The 21,014-nt window shown below is 39.9% G+C and overlaps 3 protein-coding genes across 7 annotated transcripts in view; 2 read left to right on the top strand and 1 right to left on the bottom strand.

Moving 5' to 3' along the window:
* Nucleotides 1-8,412, top strand: LOC119737120 (decapping and exoribonuclease protein-like). The gene is made up of 6 exons (XM_038211219.1): nucleotides 1-652; nucleotides 1,387-1,610; nucleotides 2,891-3,104; nucleotides 4,367-4,502; nucleotides 5,465-5,550; nucleotides 6,524-8,412. The coding sequence occupies exons 1-6, from the start codon at nucleotides 186-188 to the stop codon at nucleotides 6,672-6,674; spliced, it is 1,278 nt and encodes a 425-aa protein (XP_038067147.1). The 5' UTR covers nucleotides 1-185; the 3' UTR covers nucleotides 6,675-8,412.
* On the bottom strand, nucleotides 8,337-13,494 carry LOC119737121 (G patch domain and ankyrin repeat-containing protein 1-like). 4 transcript variants are annotated; one of them, XM_038211222.1, is made up of 2 exons: nucleotides 13,384-13,494; nucleotides 8,337-10,906 (listed from the first exon to the last, which is right to left on the bottom strand). In XM_038211222.1, exon 2 carries the CDS (start codon nucleotides 10,882-10,884, stop codon nucleotides 9,748-9,750), a length of 1,137 nt encoding a protein of 378 aa, XP_038067150.1. In that variant the 5' UTR covers nucleotides 10,885-10,906; nucleotides 13,384-13,494; the 3' UTR covers nucleotides 8,337-9,747. The 4 variants fall into 4 exon arrangements, with proteins under 4 accessions (XP_038067150.1, XP_038067148.1, XP_038067149.1 ...); XM_038211220.1 differs by lacking the exon at nucleotides 13,384-13,494 and adding an exon at nucleotides 12,341-12,415; XM_038211221.1 differs by lacking the exon at nucleotides 13,384-13,494 and adding an exon at nucleotides 12,274-12,409.
* LOC119737122 (testis-expressed protein 47-like) overlaps nucleotides 13,203-21,014 on the top strand; it is a 15,881-nt gene continuing 8,069 nt past the window's right edge. The window contains exons 1-2 of one of the 2 annotated variants that reach the window (XM_038211225.1): nucleotides 13,203-13,350; nucleotides 20,555-20,627. In XM_038211225.1, the coding sequence (XP_038067153.1) occupies nucleotides 13,261-13,350; nucleotides 20,555-20,627 (163 nt within the window). In that variant the 5' untranslated portion in view covers nucleotides 13,203-13,260. Of the gene's footprint in view, nucleotides 13,351-19,494; nucleotides 19,789-20,554; nucleotides 20,628-21,014 lie in introns of those variants that run through there. The other variant, XM_038211224.1, reaches the window with a different exon arrangement.

The following is a 21,014-nucleotide window of genomic DNA, read 5'->3' on the forward strand; positions in this document are numbered from 1 at the left end:
ATATTACTCATGAGCTTCTAGTGACGTCATAGTCATGCATATTCATTACGCGCTCTACTGTCGTACCATTTTATGCTACCCATCATGTGTTGCGCTAGCTGAGACCACAACGCGGTGTCGTCTGCACACGAAAGTTCGTTAAATTTCTTCGAATTTAGGGACTGTTTTAGGTACATTTTGCCAGAATGAAGAGATCTGCTGAATCACAGGAAGGCCACGGTGATGAGAGGCATTTCAAGCGCGTCAGTCGCCAGCTGGACTCCAAAATATTACCACCACACAGTCGAAGGGACGGCGGATCGTACACAGGTCCTGTGCCGAGAACGTTTGCAGTGAGGCCCACGACAAACTTTACCGGCCAGTTTCCCTTCTTCAGCCGGCCTCGCGAACTCGGTCACTTCTCCCTCGAAATTGATAGGAGTTTTGTCAATGACGACAGGCATCTTAAGCACTATTACCCGCCAAGTAAAGAATCGGATCTTGATCTAGATTTGAGACAAGGATTTGAAACTTTTGTGAAGAGAGACGACAATGTGAAAGAGAGATTGAATAACGTCATGAAGTGGATCATCCACAATAAGCAACATTTCCTGAAACCAGAGAGAACTGTTGGCGTGCACTACGATACTGAGACAGATGACATGATAGAAAGGTTTAAAAAGTGTTCACAAAGTTACAAATAGTCCCACTGACTGGGGCGCTAGAACTCCTTTTTGACATTTGGGATGTTGGTCTGTAATTGCTAGTACGACGGACCTAATCTCAAATGTCAGAAAAGGAGTTCTACTAACTTCTAGCACCCCAGTTAGTGGGTCTAGTTTTTAAACCCTTTTACTTAGTTTTAGGCATTAGTGTTATTGTTTTCATCCCACTCCCAGCATTATGTTTTTCATATTTACCTTCTTGCATATAGAATAAAAATTTCCATTCTGCGAAGTATTATGACCTATAATTAACTATATTTTGTTAATAATGCTTCGGAGCTTTATAAAACTAAAGTAGCTATGAAGCATAATGTACTGTAGACCTAGCTTAAGTAACTTCAGCTCTGCTCATCAGGAATTTGACATTCCAGCAGAAAATAGATCTCATATGTCGAATTCCCGATGAGCATATTACTTATTAGCGCAGGAGTTCCTCAGGCTACTAGACCAAAGATACTAGCAAGCCTTAGGGGTGATGCTCTAGCGTCATAGCTGTGGACCCAGTAATCTGAGTAACTGGGGTGCTAAAACTCACTTTTTGAAATACTGGTTTGGATGGTTGTACCCGCCAATCCAAACCAGAATTCGTAGTTCTAGCGCCCCAGTAAGTTACTGGGTCTTATTGCACTTAATTTTGTTTTCACACCAACTGAAGGGCTAAAACGGATTTTCATTCTCACAGCTTAGGCATCGACTTCATAGCATGGCGTGGCCACTTCACCAAGTTCCTGTGCACACCCAACGAGAATCGTGAGGGCTGGGAGATGGCTGTGACGCTCTTCAGAGGGACCATCTACATCAGCGAGGTAGAGACGGAACAGGATAGACAGCACAGGCTGGAAATGAACCACTGGGAGAAGCAGTGCATGTACGGAGGCTACAAGTTTGAGCAATATGTTACCAGTGGTGAGATATCAACAAAAAGAGTGGGAAAAAATGTTGCAACCTGACGCCACTTCAGCAGTTGTGTACAAAGTCTGTGGAGAGTCAAGAATTTTTTTTAAAGTATTTCCTAACAAAATTGGAAATGTTTCTCGGTCCCATATTCATGTCATATCATCATTTTTGCAATGACTGACCTTCATTGAGATTAGCTTGAGTAACTCCAGCTTAATAAGCTCATCAGGAATTACATGTGAATTGCTTGTTAAGCTGGAGTTACTCAAGCTACATTGAGATAACATATTTAGAAAAAAGTGGCGTTTAATTTTGGTTGCAACATTTTTGCCAAAGACTGCCTTGTAGAGCTTTATTAGCTGGAACTCAGGTTCTTTGTCAGGAACCTTCTTGGAACCTTCAACATCCTCTTCTGTGCAGGAAAATAATGGCACTTAGACCTCTTGTTTTTGCTTTTTGCCCTAACTTTACTACATCTATGCAACAGTGCAACTGGTGTAAAAGTCTGTGGGACCTTGCTGCATTGAGCGAAAGCCAATGCAGAAACTACCATTTTTGGGATAAATGAAATCATTGAACAATACCACAGTTCTATCCTGGTAAGTCCGAGTAACTTGGATCCTACGTATTGCCTTTTTTAACATTTGGACATGAAGACCATCTCCAAATGTTATAAAAGCCTAAAAGTAGGGTCCAAGTTACTCGAACTATATCCTGTTACAGTTGGTGACACGAACTCTGAGGCACTTTGGTCTTGAGATTTTTGCCTGCATCTTGTTACGCTGGGCTGGTATCTCATTTTGACAAGTGTTGCGTGGTGTGTTTATCAGGGTCTCTAGCCAAAATAACCTTATGGCAAGGGTTTGCCTTCTCTCAATCCTATTAAACCAATTGGTGTATTTTGAGGGATCTTGGAGGGTTTTTGGAACTTTGAAAATCCACAGTTACAAGAGTTTGCTAATTTTCTGGCATCCTGCTATGTATAATTTATAATATCTGGTTTCTTCTCTTGCCCCTGGGCAAGGCACTTTGTCACTCATTGCTTCTCCCCACCCAGGAGTAGATAGGTACCTGTGAGGGCAGAGATGGTTATTGTGATTGAATTAGCTTCCTTGCGCCCAACAGGCTGCATCGAGCTGTATACTCCCCAGGGAGCTGAGATGGTATTTGGAATGTTTGATGGGCGCAATGAGCGGGGGTATTAATGATGTAGTGCCTTGAGCACAAGTCCTGGCGGATATGTTCGCTTATTTATACCCACTATCGTTACTATTCTCTGGTTTCTTAAGATGGCAAGAAAGCACCGGACCCGAGTCAACCAGTCAACAACATTGAGGCCTTCTGCACTGTGGTGCGTTCAGACCTCGGTCCCTTCAAGCTGCTGTACAGCGGAGAGGTAGACTGTCTCCAGCCAGGGTCCACACTGAAACCGCCGGAGAACTACCTGGAGCTGAAGACTAGTCGCAAGTGGTACACGCATAAGAATGAGAGCAGCTTCTACAGGTACTTAACTCAGGTGGATCATAGTTATCATGAGCATTGTTTTCCTCCCAGATTCTTTTAAAAAAAATGCCAGGAGATTTTGAAGCATTTTGAGGGTTGAGGATAATACAGCCCTGCCACTGCATGTGGCTTTTAACGCCCTAGCACAGTTTTAAGAACAAAGAATATGCGAGTCGATTTCTGCACAGCATTAAAAACACTGGAGTTTAGTACAGCATTTCTGCTAAATTATGCCAAGATTTTTAATGATTAAGCTGTGCCATAGGAAATACATTCTAGAAGATGAAGTCTTGGTCCAAAACTAGATTTGGCTTTCGTTCCCTTAATGAGCTAGCCTCTGAAGAGATGAATCAAGTTTTGGATCTGAGACCCAAGAAATACAATGTACCTCTCCCATTCTGTGCCAAGTAGTCCTTTCAGTCAAAATCAATTGAGTGACTGTTTTCAACAGTTCAGAATTCCCAGCCTGCGTAAAGCAGGATTGACTGGCTGGGACTGTTGATACAGCTTTGCTTTGACCATGGGTAATTGATAAGCCAGCTGTACCTACAACTTCCCTGCTTTGTCTGTTCGTGGTCTGTTGACTGAGTTGGACTGGCCACAGTGCTTGCTTGATATATGATCTGACTGCTGGTGACTAGCCTGTGTTAAAAGTATAGCAGGGGAAGTGGACGGAGATGTTGACTGTCTGCGACTGTTTAAATAGCAGGAGGGTCAACTGGAATATAGTGCATGTGAGGTATGCGTGGAATTTCTCGGGTCTGGTTGCCAAAGTTCCAACACTGGATATGAATCACCTTGTTGATAGCGCCCTCTACAATTGAGGCAGCTTGACCCTTGACCCGTAGGAGAGAATCTCAGTGAAGAATGGGGGGATAGTAAAAGAACAAGTAAGTAAAGTCTGTCACGAGCCAATGTGGCCCATCAGGCGGGCGCTTATCTCTGGTTTCAGAAGCATGAAACGACCGAGAATATTTCTATTCCCCTGGACGGGATGCTAGTCCATCACAGGCTACTCCCCTGCTAATGCTGGTGCCCATTCATACTCCTGGGTGGAGAGAGGCAAGTGCGGGTGAAGTGGCTTGCTCAAGAATACAACATATGGCCAGCAGATGGATTCGAACCTCCGACTCTCTAATTATGAGTCACAAACCCTAACCACCGAGCCACGATCCCCCAATTTGGGTTATTGTCAACTTATCACCAATCTACATTTTCTAAATTGAGCTTGAATTTCTCTCACATCCTTTTTTTCTCCCCAGATACAAGTTGTTGAAGTGGTGGGCCCAGTCATTCCTAGTCGGCATTCCAGAGGTCATCTGTGGTTTCCGGGATGATGACGGAGTCGTTCAAGAGATCAAACATTTCAAGACAATGGAGATGCCCAAACATTCCATGGTTAGGCCCCCAAAAAAGTCTCCGGTTTCTGGTATGGAGCTTGCCCAAAAAGTGGTGCAGCGACGCGGCTTTTTTTTTTTTTTTACCTTTTTTTTTTCTTCGAATGTCAGCTGATGACTGCAAATGGTGCCCGACTAAACTTAGTGCAAATATATGGGAGTCCAGAGAGGCCACATAAGCTTATTCTCGATCGTAACCCCATCTAAAAACACGTTAAAATTGTGCAGCAGCAAGATTCCAGTCAAACCAGTAAGTTTGGCAGTTTTGAGACTTCTTCTTTCATTGAAAAACAAACTTTTTCATTTTGCCGACGCACATGGCTACGGCGACGCGCGCGAATACCAGAAACCGGAGACTTTTTGGGGGGGCTTAAAGTAATGGTTTGTCTATCAGGTAAAACTTAGGACTGGATGACTTGTGATGACTTGTGATGACTTGTGATGACTTGCAAATGACTTGTGATGACTTGTGATGACTTGTGATGACTAGCAAATGACTTGTGATGACTTGCAAATGACTTGTGATGACTTGTGATGACTTGTGATGACTAGCAAATGACTTGTGATGACTTGTGATGACTAGCAAACTTGTGATGACTTGTGATAACTTGTGATGACTTGTGATGACTTGTGATAACTTGTGATGACTTGTGATGACTTGCAATGACTTGTGATGACTTGCAGTGACTTACAATGACTTGCAGTGACTTGTGATGAATTGCGACAACTTGTGATGACTTGCGATGACTTGTGATGACTTGCAATGACTTGTGATCCATCAAGGCACCTCCATCACAACACAGCTGATGTGAAAAGGCCTGTCAGAAAACCTTTCACAAACACATCCCTAATAATAGGAAACAGTTCCTGTCATTCTCTGTACAATTGGAGTCATTCCAGTTTTGACAATCTTCCTCTGTGCAGCTTTTAACCGATTATTTCTACAATTGTTTTCAATAACAGGGAAGCTGGGATGGCTCGGTCTGCTTTAACTTCTTGCTGAAGCTCCTTGCTTTTATCAAGTCAGTAGCTGTCATTGATGATCCAAGGTAAGTCATTTGACCACTTCAACAGAACCAGGTACATGAACTCCATTAAATGATCCTGAAGCTAGTTTATTTCCAAGGGTTCCATTTGAGGTGTACAGCTCTGTCTGCACACACAGGCCAAAAAAGTAGCACTTATATGCAGCTGTTCAAATAGTCAATTCCTCGAAAGTCATGACTATATGTGACAAGTTCAAATGAATTGTGACAAAGGCATTTCTAGGAATTAAGGCAAATCCAATAAAGGTAGGGTAGATCATTTGTGCATTTTTTTTTCGTTTAAAGCGACAAAATCTAGAGATTGGTGCTCAGCAACTAACCTGTTGAAGTTTTAGCTCTGTAAATGCTGTATATTCCCGAGAAAACAATATTCTAGGATTTTTTTGTTCTTTTACCATGGACGGCATAACTTTGCACAGAGTAGGACATTTGTGACCTGCTCCACAAAAAAAGGTGTTTCCTAAAAAAAATGGGGAAATTGAGTGATATACATGGTTGGAAAGCCCACAACATAAATTTTCCTTTGAATATAATAGAGCTCCATATCCCTTCCCATTCTGAAGGTATGATGTATCTGCATATTATATGTAATTACTTCCTTGGAGTTCAAATTACACAACTGATAAAACAGGATTTGAAATAACTGGCTCTGTTGTAGCTTTGGACACGATGCACTCACGATCGTAGTTTTTCCCCCACTTTTTTCAATGAAACCAACATTTCTGTGAATGAAATCAACATTTCTGTGAATAAACCCTGAAATTTTAGATTCATGACGAAAAAATGGAAGTCATATTGTGACAAAATTTTCACCCTCTCAATGTTAAGCATGCCATTGCACAATACTGCACAGCATGACTTAATACCCTTTTTGTGTGGAGCTGGTCACACTTACATGACAGACATCTCGTAGGTTCAGTGCTTTTTTGCTACAGTTTCTTTATGATGTGTTCTTTCCATTCTCTCTTTGTTGTAGCATGGTGTACCTCTTTGAGCGGAAACCAGGCGAGAGCGTCATCTCCTACACAGAGCACAGGGCAGACGGGCAGCAGTTTATACCAGAATGGTACATCAGTGCCTTCAAGAATGACAGCAGTGCATCATCTGCGGAAGCCAAGGCTATATAGCCCAAATTCTAGCATCAGTGGAGTTTTTATGTTAACTGAAATGCCTTACCAAATCCATGCGCCCATTAAGACTAATGGCATATGAAGTAACCTGTCACCACGAAATGAGCTTAAAGTTGGAAATGGCCTTTTTGCAGTACAGTTGGACGAAGCTTAAATATGAAGGGTCGGTCGCTTTTTTTTGTTTTCAGGTGAACCTGGATCTTAAGTCCTGTGACTACCTTTCTCCAATAGACCACTATCGTGTTGCGGCCATCTTGACTTTTTTCCCATTCAAATCAACGTAACTAAGCGAGGCTGTAAGGAAAAAATAGTCTGGTTCATTATCAGTCAGTAATGTTATTGGATACAGGGAACATGACTGAAATGGTGGTAGCATGATAAAGGTCTACATGTATATATTTTTGTTCTGTCATCTTTAAAGCCTATTTCATCCTGTTTTTTAATAAAAAAAAGGTTGACTGTGCCTTCACACTGTAACACAACTGCAAGATATTTGCATGTCATTTTCTCAAGAATCAGTTTTAACACTTCAAGTTAGTTGGTGGTCCATGTTTCCCTTACTGAACTCAGTACCCCAAAACGTTGTATACCATTCCAAAGCTCTTGTTCTGCAGAATCCAGATGTTCTTAAAGTCTGACTTTAAGCTCGTTTTGTGATGAGGTCACATATTTTGAATGAGACAAACTTTTACATAAACAGATTTAAAAAAAACTTTTTAAATGTGAATTTTAACGCAGCTAAGGTGCTTGTGTTTTTGAGCAGTATTCACTATGCAAAGCCCCTTGTTACCCAGCATGTATCAAAGACCTGCCATCACAAATTGGGTCAATGTTGAATCGCAAAATGGGTAAGAATGCCCACTTTTTGAATTATGGTTTGTAAAATGTGAAATTATTGTAGATGGAAGGGAACATTCAAGACTGACAATCTATCAGGTTTGGAATGGGAAATACTTGCTATTCAGTGTTCATGCTCAGAAGTATTGTAAATAGGATTTTTTACATACATGTTATTTGAGGAAATATTGTACATCTTATTATTTTTAACCAAAAAAGGTGGTAGAGGTACTTTAGTACACAATTTTTCTGGAATTTTGATTTCTCGTTTATAAATTTAAAAAAGAATTCATACTTCGAATTGCATTTTATTCTGTCTTTTGATTTAATGCTTGTCGTTTGGAGAGATTTTGGAGGTCACACGACTAGCATGAGAGAAGAAAGCGTTCAAAATTCTTCAAAACCAAAAGTCTGTTGGTGCATTGTAAAGCCATGCCGTTTTGGAGACTCGGTCAAGTGTATGTATAGCTGACAATACAATACATGTACAAGTGAAATGTGTAAAATTGTAATGCATTTTTATTTCTACTTTTTAAATAACCAGCTTCCATCTCTTTCAAGTTTTTATATATTTAGATTTTGCTTGTTCTTGATCCTGGTTGGCTGAAACGTGGTCACGTGTGATTCACTTATATAGGCTTATGTGTATGAAATTTGCGTCGGCGTGAACTAGACACGCGGCGAGACATTGTGCGCGCGTAATTTCCAGAGTATAGTGCCTGATCAGGCACTATACTCAAAATATTTTGATTGGTAACAGCACTCTCTGAAACAACTCAAACCCAAAAATTTAATTTAGGGAAACTAAAAGCATTCCTTTAATTGTTGAATTGCCGACAGCTGAATTGCTTATGAGTTAATTGTTGAATTAAAACAGTTTCATAATAAAACCCTGAAAGGTTTCTTTTCTCATTTTAGAATAATTTAGATTTTGGACAGAGGTTAGTTATAAAACACACATGGACTGGCATAATTCGGTCACTAGTGCACGTCCATGCCCCCCTTGGGCCTGTGAGTGACCAGAAGAGGGTCCTATTTTCTGACTCTTTCCTGGTCACTCACGGTCCCTCGGGGCCATAGACGTGCACTAGTGACCTCATTGCCAGTCTATATGTGTATTATGCACTTTGACATTAGCATGGGAAGAGACATAATTTTAAAATATTTCCCAAAGAAACTGATAGAATCGGTTCACCATTTTCCCACATTCTACACCATTTCCTTACTCTTTAAGCCGTTTTAGCAACAACCAAAAAAAGGATCCTTAAATCTTGATGACTCCACAGACAATTTGTTCTAGAATCCTGCTTGACGCTCAGTGGGGTTTTTTTTACTGATAATTCCAACCCAATGCCTAGGGGCACTTGATATACATGTACATAAAAATAGTCACTTAGAAAATAATACCTAAAGTACGAAGGTGTCAAACATCAACCAGGCAACCAAGCAAACAAGCATTGTATTAAAATGAGGAATTAAGGGGAATTGCCCAGTACACAAATCCAAGAAATGTCCAGTCATACTTTTCAACAAGGTCACATTGTCAGTGTCCTAAATATGTGTAGTCTCTTTCAAAAAAATTGGTGTGCTTTTGCTCTGCTCTTACTTAGAGGAAAATTTGTTGGGTGTTGTTTAATGTTTAAGATGGTAACCCTATCAAAAATGAGTTAATGACAATTTTACATGTACATGTATAACAGCCATAATGCAAGAAATCATTGGGTGCATTGGTTTAGCTCACCCGGGTCGACATGGGGTATGGCAGACGGGTTGGCCACGACAGCTGGGCTAATCAAACGTTCAACCGCGGGCCATCGCGATTTTCACGTGATTCCCTTAGCCGTGGTCTAGCCATTGACGTAATGCCCGTTTTGGATTGGGTCTTAGTTTGAGATAAACTGTTTTTTAGTCAATTGCAAAACTCATTATAGCCTCAAAATTCGCAATAAACTCAATAAATGATTACCTTTAGACTTCAAATAAATTTAACTTTTAAGTCCACTTGAGATTTCAGCTGTCCCGCTGCCATATTTGTCCGTTTCTAGGGAATGAACAAAGCATGCGTGACATACTTCCACCTGCGATTCTGCTCCATGAGCAGGGTCTGTGGCGGCTGACCCGGGTGAGCCCCAAGAATGACGTCAGAGCTAATCGAACGGCACGGGACTGACCCGTGTCGACCCGGGTGAGCTTAACGAACGCACCCATAAAGAAAACAAATATTCTTTCCAAATCACAACATATTAAAGGACTGTCTGAAGTCTCTCTCCCAGTTTCGTTCATTCTTCTTCAACTTTTGTCTAGCCTTTTTATCCAGGGTGGTAGTCCTCATTTTCTTCTCCTTGGGTTGAGCAGGTCTCTTCACAGCCTTGACGTCATATGGTTTGAAGTGCGTGATCCTTGCTTTGGCTGCCTCGTCTTTCTTATCAGCTGCCCCCAATCCCTTGCGATCTCGCTTCAGAACGGTCTTGACGGGGAACTTGAGTCCAGCCCCGTCCGGACCCAGTCCTTGCTCCTTGTCCCATCCATCTTGCATCATCATCTGGAATCCCACGTTGCTCTCGGGGATGTAGTACAGGGTAGACGGCGGCTTGTGCTGGCAGTTAAACAGATGCACGGTGCAGGACCGGTGCTCACGTCTGCTGGATTCCCGAAACTCAACTTTGCAAACCTCACACCAGAAGCTTTTTTCCTGCTTCTTTCTTGACGCCCGCTCCTCTTGCTGATGCTCAGGGGTCAGATGATGACCCTGTAGCATCCTGACGATGTCAACATGACCGGCCATCTTGGCAAGGTCTAATGCAGTTCGGCCGCTCTTGTCCCGATGGCGTTCCCATGATGCCCATTTCCTAAGGAGGAACTGTACAGCATCTGAATGGCCGTTGTAGCTGGCACACATTAAGGCTGTCCAGTTGAAACCATCCACCACATCCATGCCGACAAGGCCTTCCTCAAGAAGTGATGACAAACCTTTCACGTCACCCTCCTGTGCATAGCGCAGGAAATTATTGACATTTCTCATGTGAACCCGTTCAGATTGTCTATGACTACCTGCGGGCCTTGAAGATTTACTCGCACTTGTTTTCCTCCTTTCCCGAAACGATTGAAGGTCACTTTTTTCGGAATTGGACTGTCCAGAAGACGAAGGGCATGATGTATCAGCTGAGCATTTCATAGATATGACACTCTCGTAAAAATCCCTAGCCTCTCTTCCAGCGACAACAGTGCTCCCCTCTCCTGCAAACTCTTGAGGGCTTTGTTCTTCGAAAGACCTGCCATCTTTTAACGTGGATTTCAAGAATCGTATCCCCTGGAATGGAAGTCTCAACCTTTGGTGATTAACAGTCATACTTGGTGTTGAAGAATCCATGATTGGAAGAGATTACATGAACCTGTTTGAAGAAATGGAGTAAATTACATCATTCAATTTGTAATTTTCTACAACTTCAAAAAATTAACAGCAAGTTAGGAATTTCATAATTTTTTTATAACTTTACAGGACATAAAAAGAAGGTGCATATCTAGCATGTCCAGTGTCAAGACAGCACAAACCTGCCTTGTCACTAGAGGACCTATTTCAAATCAATGTAAACATTGCAAACTACAATATCATGACAAGATTTTTACCCAAAATCTCTCCAATTATGAAAATATCAAGACATATACACAGTGGTCAAATGAAGGATTATATTAATCTGAGAATCAATCAAGGTAATATATTATTTTTTTTTGGTTATATGTTTGTGAAGTGAAATCAGGGGTCTATGTATATTCCTTCCACTTCGCAGTGGTCCTGCCATTCAACATGTTCAATGCGTGCACTGCCATCACTGCGTCTGCAGACACTTAAATATAAAAACACTGCCCACTGCAGACACTTAAATATAAAAACACTGCCCACTACAGTGGCTAGCGGTAGTATAATGCTTAGGAATAGGAGTAACACATTTTTATATTTATATTTGTTTTTGATGTGGCTTTTGTAGAGAAAGTCATAAGAAAGTTGGATTTCATCGGATTCTGCAAAGCAAAGAAAAATCGATTAGCGGGGATTTTTTGTCCCTGAAATGTGTACATGTACAATGTACATACATTGTAATAGTAATAGAGTAAAGTGTTCACGAGTATTTTGCATACAATTACAAATCCAAAATCAGAGTGCAGATTATGACTGATTACTTCTGAAATCAGAAGGCTTCTCTAAGTTCTCTTCTCTCTCATCAGGAGAGAAGCCTTCTGATTTCAGAAGTAATGACTGATATGCTTAAAACTCACATTTTCTCAAAGTCTGTCTGATTTCAAGATAGGCCTAGACGACAGATATTTAGAACAGTATGTTTATGAATGAGCCAAAAAATCAAACATTTAATCACAAGACCCCTCTCATAAATCATAGACAGTCATTTTCGAAGGAAAATTACAACTGTTTATTCAATGCTATCAAGTGAATGTGTGCAAAATGTACTACTAGTACTGCCCCTAGTAAAAGTGCATGATGCTTGAAATTTCCTCGAAATACAACACAGCCAATGCACATCACGAAATTGTGACTCCCAAAATGCGGCTGAACATGATCTGTAGGAAGTGCCATCATTTGAGAGATTTACATGTCATGCATGTAGGCCTACATGTAATGCAATAAGAAAATATCATAAAATGAACAGCGCCCTCAGACATAATTTAATGTCCATCATATTCATTCCGCGTCTTTTTTTGTTAAAACGTTTGTGTTGAGTGTTTAAAACAGCTACAAAAGTACCTTTGAATTATCCCACAATATACTTTCGGCATAAGGTGAAATCACCCAAGCGACACAAGCAATTTACCTCATTCGTGGATGAAAAAAAACGATTTAAACACTACTTTTGAAAATTCAGTTCGCTGTCATCGGCGGTTCCGGCAACCTCGTCCCCAGGGTGTCGAGCAGTACGCGCCCACCACTACCTGCTCTCTCACCCTGGTATTGGATCATTTGCATGTGCAAGATTTTTGCACACGTATGCAAATGAGGAACAGTCTGGTGCCTGGATATGCTTTACACATTAGAGTTTGTTTTTGTATGCGGTGTCTGGGGTAAAAACAGAGTCAATTCGTAGCAGCGCGAGCACGGCGTGAGTTACGAAAATACGATTTTTGAAATCAAACTGTTACGATCTTATCCAGACAACATGCAGTATCATATTTCATATTAATATGAGCAAATTAGAAAGGAAATTAGTATTTTCGAGAAGGCGTGGACGAATGATCGCGAAAACACGTACTGCACGTTGTGAATAATAGCACCAAGTACACGATAAAAATCCATTACTAGCCAATTGCGGTATCCAATCAGGATACAGGAAGAAAGTTTCCTATCCAGGGTTTACTATTGGAAACCGTGTTGGAAATAAAGTCAGCACTGGGGACGAGGTTGCGGTTCCGGCTGCTATGGGCGCCGCCATCTTGAATTTAAAATCTCGTCTACCTTTTGTTTTTGTTTTTGTATCAATCATAAAATATTCATTTACGTATTCCGATTGTTGCATTATTTTAAAGGCCTTGCAAAAAAAATAGTCATTATAAATGACAATACTTTCAATGAAATAAAAATGTAATAAAAGTGAAGTTGAAAGTTTGCGAGATAAAGTGCTAACGAGTTTTTGAAGTCTAGCCGCTGCCTATTTCAATGCACTATTTTGTGCATTCTGTGTCACGGACGCTATGGACCCGCCTCCAGACTAAGCTTCATGTTGCTACGAGTGACAAAATGGCGGAGACGAAAGCCGACTCAATGTACGAAAGTAACAGATTAACTCTGCTAGAAGTCATAGAAGAACGAAACAGGGCGCTAAACAGGGTGAGGGAAAGCAATATTATATCATACACTTACATAATAATCACATAATGTCCATTTATGATTTAGGCCGCTGATAAAACGATTTCTTTTTAAAATATGCATCGACCACAAAATCGTGACGCTGCCCTCACTTCCTCAGCACAGCAGTCGAGTCTGGCGGGGGGGGGGGGGGGGGGGGGATAAGAAATTTAAGAGGGCGCTGTTCATTTTTCTTGAAGTTGAACTTAAGTTTGTCATTATAAAAATGTCATTTATTTCACCCACCTAATTTAACTTTGCGCAATTGCGCTGCAACATTGTCTTTCTGAAAAGGGCAGATAATCATAAAGTTTTTTTCATTTCATTTTTTGTGAAGAATATTGCCTGTACTAGTGTAGGCCTATATCGTGAGACCCTCTAGGCTCTAAAAGGACTAGGGCTAGGTTTTGACACACTCGCAATAATCGCATTCAATTTGCTTTGGACAACCCGCGCGGGTTGCAAGCATTATCTGCGTCAATTATGGTGACTCGAGGATATATATTGTGACTTACGGACCCCTCTTCCCTTTTTTGGGGGGAGGGGGTCTTGAAGGTTGTTTTTGTCATACTAATTTTAATTGCTTCAATCAGAAACGGTATTTTTTATTTTTATGACCCTATTTTTGGCAATTTTGAACAGTGCGCCCTATAGTATGAATGATCTGTGTTGCCATGTGTTGGTACTTGGTAGAGAAATGCAATTTTTATTTGCATTTTTCAGTTGAAGCCACGCGAATCGACTCGATTTAGCGTTGCGATGATGGCCATGTATCACTTAAGTTCTAGAATTAGAAGGCTTCTCTCCGTCTGACGGAGAGAATTAAGCCTTCTAAAAAGTAGCCATGTATATATTCACGTTGGTTTTCTTTCCTAAAATTATTCGAAACCCTGCCCTCCATCCACGATATTCCTACTTGAGTGAGTCCAATAACCTAAAAGTGGATTTTATACTAAGAACAGGGCCTGTAACTACACAATCACCACATTCAAACATTATTGTCAGACCACAAATAAATTTCTAATTTCTAAACTGAAGTATAGGCTAATTTCTCCATAACTAAATTTTGGTGGATTGTTTACTATAGGCCTAATTATGTCAGTATGTCTCATTTAAAAGATATTAATTTTCTTATTACTAGAAAAATACCTAAGTCCTAGCAATTAAAAATAAATTCTATATTCACGAGTGACATCCAAAACAGGCACTGGGACTTGGGGATACTTTAAAGGTTTTAAATTAAAGGCTTTTTCAGCGTTTTACTTTTGAGGCATATTTCTCTGATGGGCATGGGTGAAAGGTTTGCACTGCCACTAGTTTTGGAAATAGATGGCACTGCCACCATTATATAAAAAAAAAATAGCAAAATGTCTTTTTCTTGCACAGTTTTGAATTTCCAGTATACTCACCAGTTAAGTTCTCCAGAGCTTTCTGTGAGGTTCAACTCTGGCATAGGCCTACATGTACTATTATACTAGGTTTTATTGACTATTTTGCCGTTATTCTCATAGGGGGTCCGCTCGTAAGTCTGACACTTCATAGGTCCAAGGCCTCATAAGTCCGAAATTTCGGACTTATGAGGCGTCAGACTTCTGAGGCGTCAGATTTATGAGGCATCACATTTATTTATTCCGCCTCACACATGTAGGTCCGACACCTCACAAGTCTGAAGCCTCATCGATCCGATGCCTCAAAAGTCCGAAGCAGTGTTTGTCCATTGTCGGACTTATGAGGCATTGGACCTATGAGGCGGATTTATGCCTCAGAAGTCCAACACCTCATAAGTCCGAAATTTCGGACTTATGAGGCGTCGGACCTATGAGGCGTTGGACTTATGATACGGCCCCTATCATAGCCTTTTATCCTAAGGCATACATATTCCATATCCAGTGTGTTTAACTGACTGCAAAATTTGTTGCATATTTTGTAATATTCAGCTATGATAATCTAGATTTACAACTGTGTTTGTTGGGGTGTTTGTTTGTTTGTTTGCTTTTCAAAGGGTTTGATACACGTCAGAAGTGAAGAAGTCTGTTTTATACTACAACTAATGACAGATTAGGCTGCTTGGCTAAAAAAACTCTGGTTTCCGGTTTCCCTACCTACATGTATCCTTTCCTGACAGCCCCTACCCTTATTTTGTTATTGGAAGAATGTGGGAAAAACACCCAAAACCATAGGCTTTTACTATTTACTACACTCAGATGCCTCCATATGATCATAAAACACAATCGCCAAAAAAGAAAATTCCCTGTAACCTACCCTATTTTCAAATGCCATGTATAAATCAGAAGATTTTTTGGCCTTAGCAAGCCATAAAACGGTGTGAATGAAAAAATGCATGAAAAACTACATGAATGGCACTGCCTGAAAAAGTGCTAACTTTATAGAAAAAGAACCAAAAAAAGACCTTGAAAAGTGAATTTCAGAATCCTCAATGTTCCATTCTTGTTTCAAAGGTAATTTTGAGTTTATACTTTGTGTCTGACAACTGACAAACAACTTATTTTTACCCAGACAAAATGTCAAAACCTTGTTGCCTACCTCGCTTGACAATTGAGCTTCTCATCAATCCAATGACTGTCAGTGTCAGACACTTGACTTCTCTTGGGCACCCTCTCAAATCAGATATGTTTGTAAAAAGAAGAAAATTGAGAAGTTTTAGAAGCCTTAGGCCTATCGGGTTAAACACCAAATCACAGAGAGCTGCCACTGTACATGTTTTTGAAGTAAGGTTTCCTACTTTCCTTGAAGATATTATCTACATGTACAATGTAGGTGTAAAGGCAACGAAACAAAAGCTGCAAAATATTGTCAGAATCTTCTTGCCCAGTCTCAGAGGTAATTTGGAATTCATTCTATGTGTGATAAAGGCTTATTATTTCCCCCGGGTAGATATTTGTAGAAACAGTACGCCTACATGTCATGTAAATGTACTTCACTTGATCAATGCTTCACAATCTCATTTTCCTTCAGTCTATTTTTTTGTATCGGGCAGGATTATAACTTGGACCTATCGGTACATCTTAATAAAAGAGTTATTTTGAATTCACAGTTTCTGGCATTGTGGGAATACAGTGTGCTTAAAGGGAATATACATCATTTGCTTTTGCTGTAATTTTCAGAAATGGATGGAATTGGGGGGTTGGAAATATATAGCAAATATAGTTACACTGACTTTTTTGAGGTTTTGGGTTCGAAAATGCTATAAAAACCAAGAAAAACAATCATTTTCCTGTAGTCTGGTTCCCTGACTCCATTTAAGAAGAAACAGAGCAGTTTACATAGGGAATTGAAAGGTCAGGGAACCAGTCTAGCTGGCTTGTACCCGTTCATAGGTGTGTAATCGATTGCAAACAAGCGCGATGGTCAACTGGGGCCAGTATTTGAAAAAAAAGCCAGTTTTTTCAAACGCTGATCGGCCGATCAGCGTTGGAAATTGATACAAAAATAAAAACCACTTTTCTTGAAAATGACAGTATACCAGGTGCCATGATTTTACAGGATGATTTAGACTGTCATTCACTAACAGTCCAGCAAGGTATTTCAAAATGATTTGGTAGTTTTGTTTTTTGATGTTTGCAAATGTTGTATTTTCCCTTTAAACAAGCAGGGGCCAGGGGGAAAATGTGACCAAATAGATCTAGCAGTTCTAAATCCTCTGATTTTAAAATATAAAAGTTCACATTCAAGGGTTAATCTACTGAATATAAAGCATTTGATTATGTTCTATTGCTTGGTAATAAAAATGGGTTTTATAAAGGCAGATCGTTTATCTTCAGCACATTGTAAATCCTTATAAAGGTGCTACATAATGAGTCTCATAGTTCTCATTAACTTGAGGGACTCCATGGAAAGCAGTGCCTTGCACTGATCAGAGTTTACTGTCATTAAAGATGCATAAAAAAATAAAATAAATAAATACATTCTATGCACAAACTGCAAACAAACCTTCAAGAAAAAAATGTGAAGAACATAAGAGGGGTATACATTTTAAATGTGTAACCCTTTTATCAAATTGTGAAGATGTTCCTTTAAATTAATCCATCTGATGACAGTGATACAATTATTTAATACAGATTAAGTTAGTTTTGAGATCATTTTTTTTTTCCGTCAAGATGTCTTTTTGCTTGGTTTTTGTTCCTGGAAATGTTGAAATTTTGAGGGTTTTTTTTCTTCTTGCTTACAAGCTTAAAGAAAACCAACTCACCGATGTTGTTTCTGATTTGGTCCACTTGAAACCTGAGTTCCTCAGAACTTGTTTTGCAAAGTTACATATCTTCAGTTAGCGCTCTTGATGTAGGCTAGCCATCAAATTCAAGCAATTTCAACAGTTCTACCAAAGTCAGCTCAGTCTCATTTTTCTTTCACCTCGCGAAAGATTTTGCCAGGGGGCTGAAATTCCACAAAGAAGAATTGAAGTGCTTACCTTCATAATTGAACTTCGTACCTGCGTTCATCTGACATGTCTGAAATGAAAAATTGGGGGCTGGGCAAATAGTCTGGAGCAGAAATCAAATCCCAACATAGGCCTGTAGATTGGTTTAGCACTCCCTAAAGCAACCAATATACAGAGGCCCGCTTGTTCTTGTAAGCCCTCTCATTAGCCAGATCAAATTTACCTGAGCAGAACGCTGTTTGGGGTTGTATTTGTTAATGTGACACTTGTGTTTATGTACAGGGCCGTGACTCCCATGTTGTCTTTCTTGTATTTGGTTTGGCCTCCGCAGCTGGTCAACTTACTGTTTGTCAGATCCATGGCAGCAGTTGCCATGGAAAGAAAACTTGGATCATTAACATGCTTCATTTTTTATTCTTTTTGAAACATGGATTGATCATGTAATTTAAAAACTAATAAGTTCAAGATTACTTCTTTGAATTATTTTTTTTATGGGGGGGGGGATTTTTTGTTATTTTTTGCTACCTTGCATTTCGACAAAAAAAAGGGATCAATGTCAGCGTTAAGTCCAGTGTACACACACTGTATGTGCATTTGCAATTGAAATCCCTGAGTGTTTTATGCTAATGATGCTCTGCTTGGTATTGAGCCCGCTCCATGTAATTGATGAGCTCTCCATTCCTGTGAAGTGCACCACCTGTCTGGAACAGGTGAAGAGGAAATTCTCCCGCTTCAGCAGAGCAGAACTCTCACACATATTTTGTCGGTTGTTGGTTGTCTACCATATATATACTGCCAGGACTAAAATCGTATGGAGATTATATTCCTCCATGTTTTTACTGTAAGATGAGCTTTGTTTACAAGCAGATTGCATCTCCACTAAGCGAGCGTGTCTTTAGTTTCGGGTTTTCCCCAGACCTGCCTGTGAATGCATCAGTTGTATCAGATGCTTTCATCTTGTTATTTGATTGTGTGAAACAGATCTGTATCTACCATCCAATGTTGTATGCGGCCTGGGATGCAATCCATTGCTGATTATCTGCCAGTCAGAGAAGACGACCTCACAATTTTTTTTGCTTTCTGGAATTTGATGTCAATGTTCTGCCTTAGTTTTAAGTGCTGATTTGACTTCTGGCCACATCGTTATCTCTCAGAGTATCACCCGCCAGATTTTTTATGAGACTCGGATCATTCATGTATTACTACACTGTCTTCCCTGCATCTTGTGATGATGATTGCAACAATGATGTTGCACCCACTCTAACCATTTGGCTTGAATTCATGGATACGCAATTTCAATCGTTCACAAAACAAAACTTGTTTTGTAGATATTAGCGCTGAAAATCATGAAAACGAAGTTAGGCACAGATGCACAATAGATCATCACCACAGTAACTCTATCAACAGAGAGTTAACGGTTCCACACAAGCGCATACAGCCCTGAGTCCCGCAGATAACAACAAACACTTTGGAGTGGCCTCCGAAGCTGAGAAACTTGGACCATTAAACTTTACCAACGACAGTAGCCCTCCGAGTTGAAGAGCTCCTGTTGCTCGCCAGCGATTGTCATTCAAATGATCAGAGGAGAGAGACTGTTTCATTCATTCTGTTGAAAGGACACACCTGACTTCTGTTTGGTTTGATGGGATTTGATAATAGGACTTGAACAATACAGCCTACTGATCCACACAAATAGCCATTCAATTTTTTGTTTAACCTGTGCCGCCAGGTTCAGTAATCACTCCCATTTACAATTCCCGGATCAAACTTTGATCAGTTGTTGATCCAGAAACTGCATCAAGGGAAGCACATCTGGATTTTTCTGGAAAGGAAAATTTGAAATGTCGTCTCCAAAAGGAAGAAAATCCAGAGTGATGACTGGAACAATGGTAAAGAAACGAGGCGGCGCCAAACATTGGAGCAATGATGATGATGATGATGGTGATAGTCTCTTTGCTGAGCACCGGATGACCATGCTGGATGCTGTTATAAACAGGGCACAGAGATTTGATGCTAACAGGGTACAATGCTGAATAATAATTGTTCACTTCGCCCACTCCTTGTTGCATGGGCGATATTTTTCTTTTCAAATCATTTGTTGGTGTGGATGTTCAAGATTTTACGCTTGATTTCTTTCATATTTTGAATATTGCCCGTTTCTTGGGTTGTTTGTAAGTTTTTATCAATTCATGACTGTTTGTGTTTAGGGATCGTCAGATTTTTTTTTTAGGGATTTCTCTTATAAAAGCTTAGCACTGTGCTCTTCCATGAATAACATAAATATTCTTTTGCAGTGTCATTGAGTTTATAGTTTGTTTTGTGTAATGTTTTTTTGTTCTCTATTACTTTTCTCAATCATGTGGTTAATTCAATCACAACTTGATTAAGCGTGCAACGTGACCTCTATACATGTATAAAATTGCTGTGAAGCTTTAACTTTGCAGTTTTATTCCGTAATTAAAGTACAGAAGGTTGCTTAGTTATTGTAAGTTCACATTATTTAATTAAAATTAATTTAAAATTCATATTCAGTAATGCATAGAAGTATCGATCCATTTTTTTGAGTAAAAATGTGCTTTTGGGGAATTTGTAATGACATTGAAATAACCAATTAATTCATTTAAAACTAGATGTCACAAACGCAAAGCTGAACAAATGTTTACTCTATAAACGATTTTGACACAACTTTACCCATTTTCTGTAATAAGCTTGTACTTCTTGATTTCTCTTTTGAAAAATCAATTCTCAAATTTTAACTCATCATCTTTGTTTTTATATTTTCTCCAGAAAGCTCTTCTGCACAGACTTGTCTACATCGCTAGGCTGAGCGACCAACTCGATGACAAGAGAGATCTTGGAGGTAAAGCTTCTAGCATTATTGTGAAGCACCTGTTACAAAATCAATCAATAAAGTTTTCAAAATCAATTTAAGGAGGGCAGTCTGATGCAAAACAAAAATGTGTGGGACCAATTAGGTAGGCCTATATGGCCAATCACAAGTCTCGATCAATTCTATGAGAGTGGCTGGGAAATAAGTTGTAATCGAGCCAAACCAAATTAAACTCACAAGTCAGGGATGAATAATGACAAAGGAATGCCAATTGTCACAGTTTGTTTTGTAGAGCTTGTCAGCTGACTTGATTTTTGATAATTTGTGATGGGGTTGTGATTGACTTGTGATGGGGTTGTGATTGACTTGTGATGGGGTTGTGATTGACCTGTGATGGGCATGTGATGGGGTTGTGAT

The sequence above is a fragment of the Patiria miniata genome, unplaced genomic scaffold (genome assembly GCF_015706575.1).
Source record: "Patiria miniata isolate m_02_andy unplaced genomic scaffold, ASM1570657v1 HiC_scaffold_3, whole genome shotgun sequence".
NCBI lineage: Eukaryota > Metazoa > Echinodermata > Asteroidea > Valvatida > Asterinidae > Patiria > Patiria miniata.

Excerpts from the sequence above, each read along its gene's own strand:
- LOC119737120 (XM_038211219.1), top strand. The coding sequence starts at position 186 with ATGAAGAGATCTGCTGAATCACAGGAAGGCCACGGTGATGAGAGGCAT. Across the intron at positions 1,611-2,890 it reads TGAGCAATATGTTACCAGTG|ATGGCAAGAAAGCACCGGAC; the intron begins GTGAGATATCAA and ends TGGTTTCTTAAG. Across the intron at positions 3,105-4,366 it reads AATGAGAGCAGCTTCTACAG|ATACAAGTTGTTGAAGTGGT; the intron begins GTACTTAACTCA and ends TTTTCTCCCCAG.
- LOC119737121 (XM_038211222.1), bottom strand. The coding sequence starts at position 10,884 with ATGGATTCTTCAACACCAAGTATGACTGTTAATCACCAAAGGTTGAGA.